This window comes from Tursiops truncatus, chromosome 10 (genome assembly GCF_011762595.2).
Source record: "Tursiops truncatus isolate mTurTru1 chromosome 10, mTurTru1.mat.Y, whole genome shotgun sequence".
In the NCBI taxonomy this organism is placed as follows: Eukaryota; Metazoa; Chordata; class Mammalia; order Artiodactyla; family Delphinidae; genus Tursiops; species Tursiops truncatus.
In genome coordinates, this window is record NC_047043.1 from 68,932,813 (window position 1) to 68,948,633 (window position 15,821).

General features: G+C 42.8%; 1 protein-coding gene across 2 annotated transcripts in view; it reads left to right on the plus strand.

The window, feature by feature from the left end:
• Positions 1-15,821, plus strand: part of CACNA2D3 (calcium voltage-gated channel auxiliary subunit alpha2delta 3) — a 788,131-nt gene that overhangs the window by 716,127 nt on the left and 56,183 nt on the right. For both annotated transcript variants that reach the window (XM_073811245.1, XM_073811246.1), the window contains 2 exons: positions 11,583-11,658; positions 14,294-14,346. In XM_073811245.1, coding sequence (XP_073667346.1) covers positions 11,583-11,658; positions 14,294-14,346 — 129 coding nt within the window. The remainder of the gene's footprint in view (positions 1-11,582; positions 11,659-14,293; positions 14,347-15,821) is intronic.

A 15,821-nucleotide genomic window follows, 5' to 3' on the forward strand; every position in this document is an offset into this window, starting at 1 on the left:
CTCCCTTCCCTTGGCCTCCCAGGGTGAATGGTGGTCTATTAGTGGTGCTTTCCTGGACATATATGATGCTGTTAAATATATGATATCAGGAAATGCAAGGAGGGACCTAGGCTCACCTGTGAGAACTATTGCACATTGGTTGCCAGTGGGAAAGACAGTCCCCCCAATTTATTACCCGCCCCCCCCCCCCCCCCCGCAGCTGAATGGCCAGGAAGTGTTAGCTCAGGAAATCAGACTTTTAAGCTACTCAATAAGACCAACTGAGTGCTGTGCTGAAAGCAGGGAATTCAAAAATGATGACCCAATTTTTGAGATTCCGTAGCTTGTTTGTGCCAGAAACAAGGAAACAAGAAATGATATTTTTAAATGGCATGACTCCAGCACTTCTGCAATCTCTGACACACTTGCTCTCCAGCCTGCCTGAGTGTTCACCCCTGCTCGATTCCCTCTTTAAAATTCAAGTACATTTTTTCCCTCCTTTTGCCAGGAGTCATTGTACATAAGCTTGAAAACTGGACTTGGAGCTGGGCTCGGGTTGCTCTGCTGGACTGTCTGCCATCCAGGGCACCACTGGTTTCTTGTATCTTTATGTGGATAGGTACATTTGTATTGTGTTAGCTTGTTTTCAACTTGGTGGGGGTAGGGAGAGACAAAAGAGGACGAATAAGCACACACATGTTTCTCATTTGAAAGCATATTTTTCAACTTTTTTAACAAAATGACTTTTTTTTTTTTCTCTTCCCTCTTAGATATTCCTTTCAAACAGTTTGGTGGGAGAAAGAAAAAGGTTGTAGCAGAATTTTAAATTCCTAGACTTCTCCTTAATGTGGGTGAAATATAGTTGACATGAATTTAGAACTTTCACAAGAGTAGCTAGCATATTTGAGAAAAGAGGAGTGCTGGGACTCTCTACTAAATTTTAACAGCAACTGCTGTCATTTGGGAATTACTTGACAAACCTCCTAGGCTTCTTTGAAAGGCCCCCTCATGAGGCCAGGACAGCAATGAGAGTTTGGGTTTTAGAGTCAGCTGGATTGGGTTCAAATCCAGGCTCTGACATTTACTAGCTGCATGACTTAGAATAAGTCATGTTACCTCCCCAAGCTTTGGTTTCCGTACGTGGAAAATGAAGATGATGATAATAATTACTTGCAAAGGTTGCTGTCAGAGTTAATGAGATAATAATAAGCATAACGTTCTGACACGGTGCCTGGCATATATTAAGGGCTCAGTAATTGCTAGCTGCTGCTATGATTTTTGTTGTTGTGGATCTTTGACTTAGCTTTTCACTTGGCACCAGGTGACGCTTTTTTTTAAATTTTACATTCACACGTATCGCAATGGGCTTCCCATGACACCTGGTGATGGGGTCTCCATCCAGTGTTGGGGTACTGAGGTCCTCCTGGAACTCAGACGTTCAAGCCCTTGCCAGCATGTTTACTCAGAAAATAAGGTTGACAGTCCTTTTATTCAGAGCAGATCTGTATTTCAGAAGCACTGAAAGGATGTAGCCGAAAGTAACAGTGCCCTGGGACAGATGTCAGGCACCATGTTAAACTGTACCCCACCCCCAAACACAGGATACATGGAGGTTAAGTTGCTTTGGTGGCATGGCTGAGCCCTGGTAAAGCTCAGGATCCATTCACGTAGCAGACATCTCATCTCAGCATATTGGACAGTGCAACCTGGCACAAAGTTTCTTAATTTGGTCTGCTTACACCCATTTCTAAAGAAACGCCTTTCATACACAAGAGCCCTACAAACCATCTTCTTCAGAAAGACAGAGCTCAAAGTAAAGAACAGCATCTCCCTTTATCAACCTCCCATTTATCTCTCTCTCCAGTGGACCATAGTCACTGCCTCTCTCTCTAAAGCAAAGCGATGCTTGCCTACTTGGCATGGACTCTTTCCTTGATTGTTTGGCCACTTACCTGGTGACCCGATGGCCATTCTACTTAGGTGCCATCAGAGGGAAAGAACATCCACTTGTGCATCTACAGTGCCATGTGGGAGGAGGGGAATTTGTGTGAACTGATTTGTGTGAACAAATTACCAACTTGAGGGAGCTTTGAGAAAGTTCTTCAGCAGCATGTGCAAACCATCTAAGAGGTGAAGTGGTCACTCTTGGTCACTTAGGCTGAGTCTCTGACTTGACTCTGTCCATCCAACTTACAGATGACATAGTGCCCAGGGCCAAATAACATACCAATAGCCTCAGCAATGTGAAAATAATGAAGGTAGCAGTGGCTACCTTCCCAGAGCACCTACCACATACCAGACCTAGGTTGCAACTGCAGATCTTACTTCTTGCAGTCCTTTCCAACAACTTGTGAGACAGTTATAAACAGGACCAGTGCAAAATGAAAACGTGGTGCCCCTTGCTCAAAAATTATTGAGAGTTTCAAGATGGCAACAGCAGAGCATTAAACAAAGCACGCAGCCCTTCTAAGTGCAAGGTTCTGTCCAGTTACACAGGCCACGTGCCCATGAAGCTGGATCTGGGTATATATATACCTATTTGATAGATGGAAATAATGGGGCTTGGAAAGGTTGAGAACTTGTCTCTGTGTAACGGAGCTGGATTCAAACATCCTGCAGTCTTAAGCACAGGGAGAATTTTCTAGCCTCTCCCCTTTACCTGGTTCTATGTACAGTAACATTGAGTAGTGCATGGAACTTCCTTCAGTTTTGTTTGAGACAAAGTGAAGGATAGCCAAGGAGGATGTTGTCCCAGCAGTGACTTATGTGGGCAAACAGAACTTTCAGGATGGAGGCCAGCCGAGTGATAAGATCACCCAGATTTCTTTTAACTGAAGTTGATAAATTCTTAAACCAAAGCCATGTCCCCAGGCTTCACATATTTTCTCATAAGATACCATAAGATATTTTCTCATAAGATACCATATTCCGGGTCAGCTTTTTGTGTTTCAAACAGAGGACTTGAAATGCCTTTTTATTCTTACCATGGAAAGTAAATGGACTCCCTAAGTGGCCCTGACTCATTTAGGGCTTTTCATTTTAGCTGCTTTTCTCTTTTAACTCAAGTTCGTGTCCAGTAAGAGCCTTGTGTTCATATTTCTCAAAAGCCACAGTCCATGGCTCTCCTTGCTGGCCTTGGCAGTGACTTTGCCCTTCTCACAATACTAAGAGAAAATCTAGTTTCAAAATATTTTTTATTATACAGTAATTCATTTATTTCACCACCCCTTCTTGCCCCCAGTGATGGAACTCAATGTCAAATATCCAGGGAAAAGTGAGAAAAAAAAATATATAGCTGGTCATAGCAGAGTCCAAGATTCCTGATAGGGCCTCTTTGATATACTGGACTTGAAATATGAAGACTTCAGGTTGAGCCTCAGAATGGCCACTGTGTGGCCGTGGACAGATTCCTCAGTTTCTCTGGGCCTCAGTTTCTTTGCCACCAAAATAGGAATTTTGGTGAGATGGGATTTTGTGAGAATCACCTGAAATAAGAGAAGTGAAAATGCTTTGGAAATTGCAAAGCTACTACAAATAGGAGGTAAGATTAGCTCTTGGATAAGAGCTCCAAATGTCTGAAATCTTTTTTTTTTTAATTTTCTTCTCTTCTTTTTAAAATCATTAATGACCCCCAAAAGGTAGTTACTGCACAGCAGTCATAGTGTTGGGCGTGGGCCTGTGGGCTTGGACTCAGCTAGCACCCCTGGAGAGCTCTTAAAACACACCCATGCTCCAGCTGTTCCCCAAGAGATTCATATTAGATTTGTCAGGGGACGGAGCCCAGGCATTTATGCTTTTTTTTTTTTTTTTATGCTTTTTAAAAGCATCCATGTGATTCTCACGTGCAGTCAGGGTCAAGAAATACTAAGTTAAACACACCAGGTGCCAGTCTAGGTGCTGCCCAACTTCGAACTTGCCTGACATTTGGCAACTTTAACTCCATAATTTCAGTTTTCTCTGCAGCAAGATGAAATTGAAAGAGTGATTTTCGTACCTGCAGTGAGGGTTAAGTGGAATAATGCGTGCTTTCACCAAATATCCTTGTGGTTTCTGCCAAAGGGTCTTCCCTTGTTCTTTGTGTATTTAAGTAAGCTAGAGGAAGGAAAGACCCATGGGGCACACCTGGCCCTTGACTTGCAGAGAAACGGACTGCTTGCTAATAATTTGTTTTTGCTTTGGGAGCTACTGAGAATTCCTATCCCTCTTGGTTGTGTCTCTTCCATTTTGTTCTGTTTTGTTTGTTTTATGTGCGTGGCGCAGCATGCCTGAGCTTTCACCCCTCCAAGGCCATTCGTATTTTCCCTGCGGGGCCTGGTGAACGTCCTCCTCACCTCACCCCCTACACGTTCATTAACATAGTCAACTTGTGTAGAATTCCCTGTGGCGGCTCCTTCTAAATTGCCTTTCTAAAAAGGTGTCTCGTCAGGTAGGATTCAAGACTTGGACCATTTCTACCCCTGTCTCCATATGATGGAACTGCACTGGCTCCATGGCGGGTGACTGGAGCTTTCCCTGTCTTTGGTGATTGCGTTACATTTCAGCGAATGCCCTGGCCTTGGAATCCAGAGAGTGTTAGAGGAGAAGTCTGTTATGTTTGGATGGCTGCTCTAATACCGACTGCTCCACCGATGTCTAATACTCAACAACTCATGTAAGGAATATAATGGCTTCTTGGCTTCCTGTTGACCTGGCTGTGTCCACTGAAGTATGCTTTGTCAGAGGTGGCATTGAAGGGAACAAGAAGACGGATTGGCTTGGACAAGTGTGTTTCTGGGCCAAACTTTCTGGAATGCAGAAACATGGGGATTCCAATGGACTGCTCTTTAAAACCCTAAAGCTGCTGCTTGAGGATCCCCAATCACAACAATAACAATAGCCACCGTCATCTACATCATAATAGCAGCAGGTCTCATTTATTGAATTATTGCAGTCTCATTATTGAATAATTGCAGTTGACCCTTGAACAACACAGGTTTGAACTGTGGGAGTCCACTTATACACGGATTTTTAAAATCGTAAATACTGAAGTGCTACACAGTCTGTGGTTGGTTGAATCTGTGGATACGGAACCGTGGATATGAAGAAACTGTGTTTACAGAGGGCAAATTGTACTCGGATTTTCGACTGCACGAGGGTCAGCTCCCTAACCCCTACATTGTTCAAGGGTCAACTGTACAGGCAAGGCATTATTCCAAGCAGTTTGCATGCATTACCTATCCTCATGGCAAATCCATGAAATACCTACTATCATTATTGCCATTTGACAGAAGAGGAACTGGAAGTGGAGGCTTCAAGTGTTTTAGTAACTTGTTCAAATTCACCCACAGTAGTGTGTGGGGAGATGGAATTTGAACTCGTGTCTCTTGGATTCTAGATTCTAGACCATGTTTTCCTGGTCACCACTCATCTTTTCCCATAGCTGGAGAAGACTAAGTATTCTCTGCAGGGATATTTGTTCATATTCATGCTTGTTTTGCTTTGAGAGAAAGTAAAAGTCTTTCAAACTTGAAGTCCAATGTATTGGTTAGTAGTTGGTTCTACTAGAAATAATAGGAAATTCCAAAATAACAAAGTGTGAAAGAACATAGGAGTCTTTTTCTCTTTTATGTGAAGGAAGTCTGAAAATACTAATTTGGGGGCCTCATGTTGTCATCATGGACACATGACCACATCTTTTTTTTTCTTTACCTCCTTCTAAGTTGGCTTTTAAAGTCAAGATTACCTCATGATCCAAGATAGCTGCTGAGCTGCAGCCATTAGTTCTGCAAACTAGGCTGGCAGGAGGATTCTAGGAGGTCCAAAAGGCCAAGTAAAATTCCTTTTTAAAATTTCTTTCTTTATTTAAGTACTTACTCCCGTGCAATACTTTTGCTTCCATATAATACTGCTGCTTAATCACATGGCCTCACCTACCTACAAAAGAACCTGGGAAATGTGCATATCAAAAAGTCGGTGTTCTGCTCACTGCGAGAGGAGAATGGCTGTCGGGAGACTATGATAGCCTCTGCCACATCCATCGTGCCCCAGTTTGCTTCAGACCACCCAAGTCCTCTAACTATTGAACCCTGCTTCCTGTGACATCCACTCTGAAACCCTTCCAGAGATGAGGCTATATTCCTAACTCCTAGTTTTCTCCACACCCCACATGCCCGTGCAGTCCTGAACACAAATGGTCATAGCCACCATCTAATGCATCTGTCAGTGATGTCTGACCCCAGGCAATGACAGCAGGAGCACTCGATAACACCTGTTGGGTTTGACTAATCGTAATGACACTGGCAACACCAACATCCCTAGGTTCTAACATCCTGAGCCTCAGTTGTGTGCCCGACGCTGTGCTGAGCGCAACTCAGGCATTACCATGGTGCAGTTGTTGTGAAATGTACACATGGCGCCAGGCATTTGGCAGAGCCCAAGGAGGCTCCTCTAGCACCCAAGTTTCCTGCCTCAAGTGGGTTTTGCATTCACTCATTCCCTAAGCAGAATTTAGCTGTTTCCTTCTATATCTTACTCAAACAAAGAAGCAAAAGAAATTTAGCCTTTTCTACGTGGGATTAATCATAATTGCATTTTCCCCTTCAGTTTAACACGGAAAGCTAATATTCATGGAAGGCGTAGTTGAATGGGCAGACAAGCCACTGGCTAGGTGCACCTACTAGGCACCTGTGCATGTTATCCTGTGCCCCAGGATTGAAGCAAATTTGGCTGGGAGAGCCACAGTAACTTCACCTCCTGAGCCTTAGTTTCCTCTCCATGCCCTTGACATCAGAGATAATACTTGACTGGCAGAAAGTAATCGATTATTTCTTATTGTTACTGCTTTTATTACCTGGGTGAGATGTTGATGTGGTCAGTATCTGTGACTTTGTTTCTTTTTATAGTCTCAGCACCTGTTGATGAAAAGCATTTGGGGCTGATAGACCCTCTGCTTAATCTATAGAATGAGTGAGGCTCCCCTCTCAGGGTTCTGCACTGGACCCTGAGTGGCCCCAATACCCTAGGTGCTGGGCTTCCAGCTGGTGCAGCCTTATGGCACTTATTCTCTTCTAATGATGGGTGCTCATTAACTACATTTATTTTAGCGATTTTCCATCAGAGCGTTCAAAGGCACCTTCAACTCACCTCCTCTGCTGTGTTAAGATGTTCTGTGTTGATCATAAAGAACAGTACAATCTCTGTAAGAAGAGATTGGTCACCAAGGCAAAAAGGAGAGACGGGAGAGCTCCTTCTGGATCTACTATTAGTGTTCAGATGGAACAGACTGAGCTTTCCATTCTCCTGGCTGTCTAAGATGTATGAATGAGTAAACTTCCCATGGTGACAATCCCTTTGTTTAGAATTTCCTGTGTTCTTGCTCCATGCCCTGACACTTGCAAGTTGAAAACTGCCCCAGAGAACACATTTTATAGCTCAACAAAGGATACATATTTTTACATGCTACCCTAGTGAGTCACCTTTGCTTCTCATACTTTTTGATTCAAAATTGCTTAAATATGTCCCTCGGCGGGTCTCTATGTCAGATGCCTCCCTGTCCTGTTTTAGGGCCATATTTGCAAACATTAAGCTGTTTCAAGACTGGTTTTGAGGCACATTTTTAGCCAAAGTGAGTTAGAGTCGTTGCAGGTAATGTACCTGGCCTCATGGGCACAAAGTAGGTGTTTAATAAATGCTGGTCCCCACTGTTACTAATGAGCTTAAATTAGCTGAACTCATGCCTTTGAAATTCAACCTTCTAATTTTTAGAAGAAATCTTTTTCTTGGTCGTGATTTTTGTCTAGTTGGAAAAGAGAAGAATCAGCAAAATGGATTTAAGCAATTGCTAATGTCACGAGCCTGACACCCGAGACTCTACCTAGTACAGGATACATAGGGTTGCCCATGCTTGGTTTGCATTGCTTTGGGTTTCTTCTTCAGAGACTGTATCTGCCTTCTGTCAAAGTTTCAAAGAGACCCATCTGGGGAGCACAGAGATGTTAATGATAAGGTCTCCCCAGCAGCCCGCGGTTGCCGTGGCCTGGTGGTGATGTCATGGGGATTAAGGCATGTTATCTGTAATAAGAATAAACTCCTGCTGCTGAGTGCAGCAGTGCAGCAGCAATCTTGGGCTGGGCACGAGACGCTCGGGGCTTATTTTAGACCCGAAAGAAAGCAGGCAATTATCATGTTCTTTAACTATAATCAGCCGAACAGGATACAGGTAGCCACAAAATGGAGTTATTTAAAACAGTAACAAAATCACTTCAAAAAGGACAACAATCCGGAAGTCTCTCTTTCTGCAACATCTAGTTAAAGCTGCCTAAGCATGGAGAAGAGAGAGAAGGTTTGTTTTGTAACCTCCTCAGTGGCAATCAGATCAGGAAAGCTTATTTGTGAAATGAAAGGCAGGAACCCTGGCCTGGAAGCTGCCCTAGAGCAATTGAGTTTGGACCCAACAAGTAAACTGGAGCCTTTAAAAATGATCCCAGGAGAATCCTGAGCTTCCAGCCATCTGTTTGTCATGGTGGTTACCATGACAAGGGGCTCTCACTAGCCTGGCCAGCTAGTCCAGCCTGGTCTGGTGACCCCGTCACAGCACCTCAGCTTGGGTTGGAAGTTGATTCTGGATATTGATTATGAGACCCTATCTTGGGTAGCATTCCCTGTGACATTCCAATAAGACTCTGGGTTGGGGCACAGGGCTGAATTCTAAGCATTTCCTAGAACCTGCTACTGAGCAGAAGGCAGAGTGAGGTGGATTCAGCATGACCCCCATCTAATTCTGGCTCTGCCACTTGTTAGGTGTGTGAACTTGGGCACATCTTTAGGCTAGCCGAGACTTGGTTTGCCCCTGTGTGAAATGGGGATGATTAGAATCTCTCCTGTAGGAACATGCTTAGAAGAGTACCTTGCTCACAGTTGCTAAATAGACTTCAGTAGACATTAGCTGTTGTTACCCTGTCCTCAGCTATGAAGCTCATGGACAGAAGTTGCCGCATCATCTGCTGATAACCCCAGCATGACTTCTGAAGGTGTCTGTTACTTCAGTAAGAAGTGTGAATTTTACATTGCATCATATATGCCAATGAGCTAAGAAAACCAGGAGGCCTACCCATTCTCCAGCCAGCTGGGTAAAGCCTGAGTCAATTCCCAATGCGTTTAACACCACCCGCATTAATTCATAATGGCAGTGAAAACCAGACTAATAAGTTATAACAGCAGCTGCAGCTCTGCCTTCTGTTGAATGCTTCCTCTGTACTAGGCACTGTGCTAAAGGCAGTACATGTGTATAATCTCACTTAATCCTCACGACCACCCTATAAGGCAGCCATTATTCTCACTATTTTACAGGTGAGGAAACTGAGGCACAAAGAGGCTTAAAAAGAATTGTAATAAGTGGGTGAGTTAGGATTTGAGCTCAGGTCACTGACTTCAAAGCTAGCTTGCTAATCATTAAGTCACACTACCAGTCACTTGGGCCTTTGGGAACAGTGTAGCTTTAAGAGTCAAAAATCTAGCAAAGAACAAAATTAGGCCTTCTGTCATAACAAGGCTAGCACATTGCATAGTATATTTCAGTATACTTTCACATGACTGATTAGTTAAATCTGAGAACATCTCTGGAAGTCACTTTATAAATGAAAAAATAAAGCCTCAGAAGCAACCTGCTATTATAGATGACAACCAACCTTTTAAGCCAAGGCCACAGTGCATCCATGTCTACAAGACCCCAAACACACTCAAGTCCCACTCAACCCATGCTGCCTCTCACCAGCTCTGACCCAAATTCCAGCTGCAGAGATAGAGTTGGGCAGTAGGAAAAGGATAAAGCTAATAATAATTCTTGCCAAATCCTAGAAAGCCCTTCCGGGGCACCTGCCGAAATCCGCTGTTGAGGATGCAGACTGTGACGTGGTAGGCCAGTCAGGGGCCAATTAGACTTGTCCATCCTGGCCTGCAGTTGATTTTGTGGCTGAATTCGTGTCAGGGCTGCGTCAATGATGAGCATTTCTGTGAGAAGTTTGTTCAGGGAGTTCCCTGAGCCAGACACTTGGCTGGTTCATAGGCTTCATTTGTCTCTCAGTATACACTGGTTCTGCTTGCATCTGCTGGGAGGAAAAAAGCCAGAGGACAGTCAGCAAGACTAGAAATGTCCTGAAGAGGAAGGGGCTTTGGGGGACTTTCCAGGAGATTGTGTGACACTGGTACCCTCTTGGGCTTTGCTGCCTATAATGCCTGTGTGGTGCTGGTCAGGAGCTGGTTTCCATCTCAATTTGGTCAAGTGGCCAGTTTTCTACCTGGTGCCCATAGATGCTCTTTGGTTTATTCCGTGTGTGTGATATCTCTAATTTATTGTCTAGAGGGGAAAGCCTTCACATCACATTTTGCAGTTGACCTCTTCAGTCTCAGCTGTGTCATCGACTATTCAAGATTCATGCAATCAGGCAGTCATTCATGCATTCAACCTTTTAAATTGGAACACCTTCTCCATGCTGGGTGCTGTGCTAGGTGTGAAACAGATCCAACCCCAGTCCTGCAGCATGGAACTTCTATTGTAGTGTACATTTCCAGCACAGTGTTAAGTATGCTTCACATTACGCACTGTATTATTTCAGAAAGGTATTCCTGTAGGGAGAATTCCTTCCAGTCATTGAGAAGTTCATGTATTACAGTATTAACATGTCATCTGGCAGCTGTTAACATAGCTCAGGCTGGACTTTAAGTGTCTCTCCTTTGGGGGGCCAGGAATAGTGGGAAGAGGAGCTTGGGGGAGAGACGAAATGCCCGTCTCCTTTGGGATAAAGTGTTCGCGCCATCTAAAAGTTCTTAACTTGCTGCTGGAAATTGCCATTCTTTTTACTTTGTAAAGGTGTTAATAGGAAAGTAAAATATCTGTAAAAATTATAAAGTAAAACATCTTTGTAAGTGAGTAAAGATCATAACTAGGAGGAGAGCTGTATTTTTATCACCAAGGGAGAAAAAGACGTCCATTTTCCTGTTTCATAAACTGCACTGTTTTCGAAAGCATACTTAGTAGTGAGTATACATATGTTCACTACCATGGTGGTGGTAATGGAAGGGGGTTAACAACCAATGAGCCAGCTGGTTTCCAACAAATTGTCAAAGTGCTGGCTTTATCTTGGTCCAAGCCTATTTCCTCGTGCTTAAAAGAGACAGAGGATCCTGCCATTTCTTAACTCAAAGTGGCCCTTCCCAGCTCTCCTTGACCTTGCAGACATGATCCATGTGGATTTCATCAGGGGCCCAGAATTCAGTTTAAGAGAGCATCTTTCTCTGGAGTATCCTGGTCCATGCACGTCATCATTGTTCAAACCAAAATGACTATTTGGTCAAGTTGGGGGGTTTCTTCTCCCAACCCTCCATCCCAACGGTACCTTTATTCCCTTTATTCTTTAAGTTCCAAGTGTGACATGACTGTGTCTCCAGTCCTGGACTTTGCTGTGTCCCTTGCTTGTCACCCTTGTTAGGCCTGCCTTGACTTGTGCTTGTCACTGCTGCACTGGCTGGTGGTGTTAGTGACTGTTCACCTTGCTGGTTGGTCCACAGCATCATCTGGTTCTCGTGTTTTCCCATTTAGTGAAGCTCCTTTCCATTCTCTTCTATAGAATTACCCTTTATGACTATCAAGCCATGTGCAGGGCCAACAAGGAGAGCAGCGATGGTGCCCATGGTCTACTGGATGTAAGTACAGTGCAGTCACTCAGAAAACAACTGCATGTTTTTGTCTGTCCCTGCATGTGAGCATATCTTTTTCTTTGGAGTCATCAAGTTTATCTGTTTCAAAACCATGAATATTTAAATGTGTCAAGTCAAGAAGATCACTTCTGTTTAAACCCAAATCCAGTGATTTTGTGTATGATAAACAGGTCTAAAGTATTTGATGGATTAATGCAGCAACCCCCCATCCTTTTGTTGGATAGAAAAGGGGAGAAGTTTTATCAATTCCCTCATTCTCAAATAAAAGAGAATTTGGTTTGGTTCAACAGAAACCTTCCTTTTAGTTTGTAATAGAGCTGTTAGCCTATGCCCAAATTCACATTTTGATCAGATTCTCTGCTCTAATCATGCTGCTGCTTTTAACATCATTTTCCCTGGAGCTGATTCCATCCATGATGTCACAGTTGAGGATCAATCAACATAGCTTTGTATCATTAGAAACTGGCTTTCAGATCACCAGAAATTAACTGTGACAATTTACCCCCAGTTTAAAAATATAATTTACAATGTGCAAGCAATATAAATTTGGTCACCAATAACTTGAAAACACAGAAAAAACAGATACAGATACTTCAACATAGTCTGACATATGGGTATAAATATAACCCTTACATGTTATCATTTTGTAAATTCCAAAAAATCAACCTAAAATTTGGTTTGAAGCACAAAATTTAAGAGCCGTTTTGGTTTTAAAATATAAATATACACCTTCTCATTTACAGATGTAAGATCTTGCAAGGGGATTATTTAAAAACCAAATATTTAACACGGTTCTCCTACACTAAGGGAGCAAGGAATGATTCTGAGCTGGGACATTTCTGAGAGGCAACTAGGAACTAAAAATGGGACGATTTGAAAAATACCACTTTTTAGTGAGAATCAACACATATCTCCACACCCAGCTTCCCTAGCCTTAGCATGAGTATTTCCAGATTTAAAATGTTCCCAAGATATGTTTTTATCATTAGGCTTAAGACCTCAATGGCTTTACCCTTCTGAATGCTAATGTGCATTAAAATTTTTTAATCCTGTATTTACATAATCCCTTTGTTTACCCTGCATTGAGCCAGCATCTGGCAGGCAATGCTTGAGTATCCTCCTCCCACTGCCGCAGCCAAGCCCCCCTCCACCCCCCCACCCCCGCCCCGGTCCGCCCCGGGCCTCAGGGTGAGCTGCCCCTGTGCCTCCCCCTCTTCCTTCCTTAATCCCTTTATTCATTCTCTCCTCCCACACTATGGAGGACTACTGAAATGTCACTACCCATCCTGGCAGGTACAAAGACACAAAACTGTCCTATGGTCTGACCTCCCTTGGTCCTTTTGAAAGAAAGATGGTTATTTTTCAAGCCATAAGAAGTATAATGGCAGAACCACAGGATTGCATGGCTGCATTTGGTTTTAGGAAATAGTTAAAAGTTCACATCCTTATCTGACCCTGAAAGCCCTGTGATTCAGGGAATGATGAGGACACACTCAGTCAGAGCAAGAGATTTAGTCTGAAATCTGGGTGGGCTGGGAGTAACCCCAGCGGATTGTTGTGTTCTGTACATTTGCTTACTGGCTTGAATAGGCAAGTTTTAAGAATGGTCAGGGGTAAATAAATTTGTCCTTGTTTTATTTGAAACTGGATAATCCTCCCATTCCTAGCTCTAGTCCTTATCATCAAAATGCTTAGGAGGTAGGATTAAGCAGCTGTCACGTCAGAAACCAGGATTGGGCATTTCAATTCCCTGCTACCTAAAGACAACCACAGAAGGTTCTGAGATTTGTCTGGACCTGCAACTTGGGGCTCGGGCTTTGCCAACGTCATTACCTGTCTCTCAGATCCACCCACTGCTCACATATCTAGCATACCTAGGTACAAAGAACCGACTGAGGGGGAGACTTGGTATTTTCCAGAATTCAGGAAATTGAATTATCCACATAGGAAATATCACAGAGTAAACAATCCCACTGCTTTTTTTAATTAAAATATTCTGAAATAAAGATTAGCCCGTCAATGCCTTCTTTTATAGAGTGAAGGGGATTTTCTGCAAGGATAAAATCACATATTTATATGGTTATCATTTTTTTCAAATCTGAATATGTAAGTGTGAGAAAACGCAGCTTAAATCCTACATAATTCATGGGCGGCATTAAAATCAAGCATGTGCAATTTTTGCTTATTTCAATGAATGACATACAGTGATGGAGAACAGGGAATCACCTTTCCAAGAGGCAGCCCTGTGAATTACCATTTGAAATTAGTTATATGATTCCAACCGCTCAGCATTAGGCTGTGAAATATTAGCCCCCAGAGAGTAAAGGTTTAAGCATCATTTGGTGAACTTCCTTTTTCCTCCCAGAGATAACCCCTGTATTAGATCATGTTTATTTTACTTGTAAATCACATCTCACTACAGGGGAGTTCAAAGTTTTAAAATGTTAGTTTTGGGATACAGTATCCAACCATTTTCTTCTTTAAGCTAGAGCTTCACTGTTTTTTGACATGATATCAATCTCTCTAGAAAAATAACATTGTCTTTTTGTAAAGCCTTAGGTTAAACTACAAATTTTGTGTGTGATACATTGTTTTTAATGAACTGAATTCTTCTCTTCAGCCTTATAATGCCTTCCTTGCTGCAATAAAATGGATAATGACAGAACTTGTCTTGTAAGTACAATTTGCTGCATGTTTAAAAAAGTATTATTGCTTATAAAAAAGTATTACTGCTTTTCTGTGTTAAAAAGTGAATTGGGAGACTCTGCTTCCAATAACCATTACATTCATAATACTCTGCGATAACCTGATTGAACATCTCGAAATATTGAATGTTGAGTCCCCAAAATTATCTTTTATTAAGTTGTTCATGGTCACTGCTCATGCCCTTATATCACCATTTAGCAGACTAACAGCTTGCAATACACAAACCACATTTATTTATTGTGGTTACTGTTAAATGTAACATAGATGTCTGGCTGTTCTTAATGCAGCCTGGGTGGGCTGTGGTCAGAAGAGCAAATTGCCAGGCTGTCCACTGTGCTCCTTTGGATGTCTTGGCATGTGCAGGCGTGGGGGCCTGTGCACTCATGGGTCAGGGGCTTTCTCAGGTGTGATTTAATTGTTTACCCTGTCAAATTACAGTCCTGCTGGATGCATCTGTGACTTAGGTCAGACTTGAAATGGCACAAAGATGAAAGGCTTGACTTCCAGATGAGATATTGGACACATTACAGAAACACTGTGTCACACAGAAAGGAGGAATTCCATGGACCAGCATGGAAACCAGATCATTCAAGCTGCACCAAACTCTCTTATTCTTATTTTCCCCATTAATGTTCCAGTTCTATGAGTTTAAGGCAGATTTCTTGCTATCTGATGAACAGACATTGTCTTCCTTATTGCTTCAATGTAACCTATGTTAACAAAGTTATAACTTCAAGTGGGGAGTAACTTCTAAATGTACATAAGAATCAGAAAATACAGGTAATAGTGAGATTTTGATTGAGAGCTGCTAGAGGATAGCAGCCATGAGCCTGAGAAGGAAATGACTGAATTTTGATCTATTTCCATTTATTTAGAGGATGATTTATATTACTTTTGCATTCTTTACTAGCAGTTGAGAAATTATGATTTTTGTGGAGTTGCATTGTGATATAATTTCATAAAATGGAGCTTGTTCTCTCTGTCCCCACCACCCTGCCCTACATACACACACACACACACACACACACACACACACACACACACACACACACACACACACAACTGAATACATTTGTGTTACAGTGTAAATTTTGAAAACATCCTTTGTAGTGTAGATCATAGTCTAAGTAGAGAATATTCCATTTGTATTTCTGAACCAAGGCAGGGGAAGCCCTTTGGTTTTTTGTTTGTTTGTTTTTGCGATACGCGGGCCTCTCACTGTTGTGGCTCTCCCGTTGTGGAGCACAGGCTCCGGACGCGCAGGCCCAGCGGCCGTGGCTCACGGGCCCAGCCACTCCACGGCATGTGAGATCTTCCCGGACCAGGGCACGAACCCGTGTCCTCTGCATCGGCAGGCGGACTCTCAACCACCGCGCCACCAGGGAAGCCCAGGGGGAAGCCCTTTGAATGTTGACTTTTTACTATGGACTCAGACTATAAAA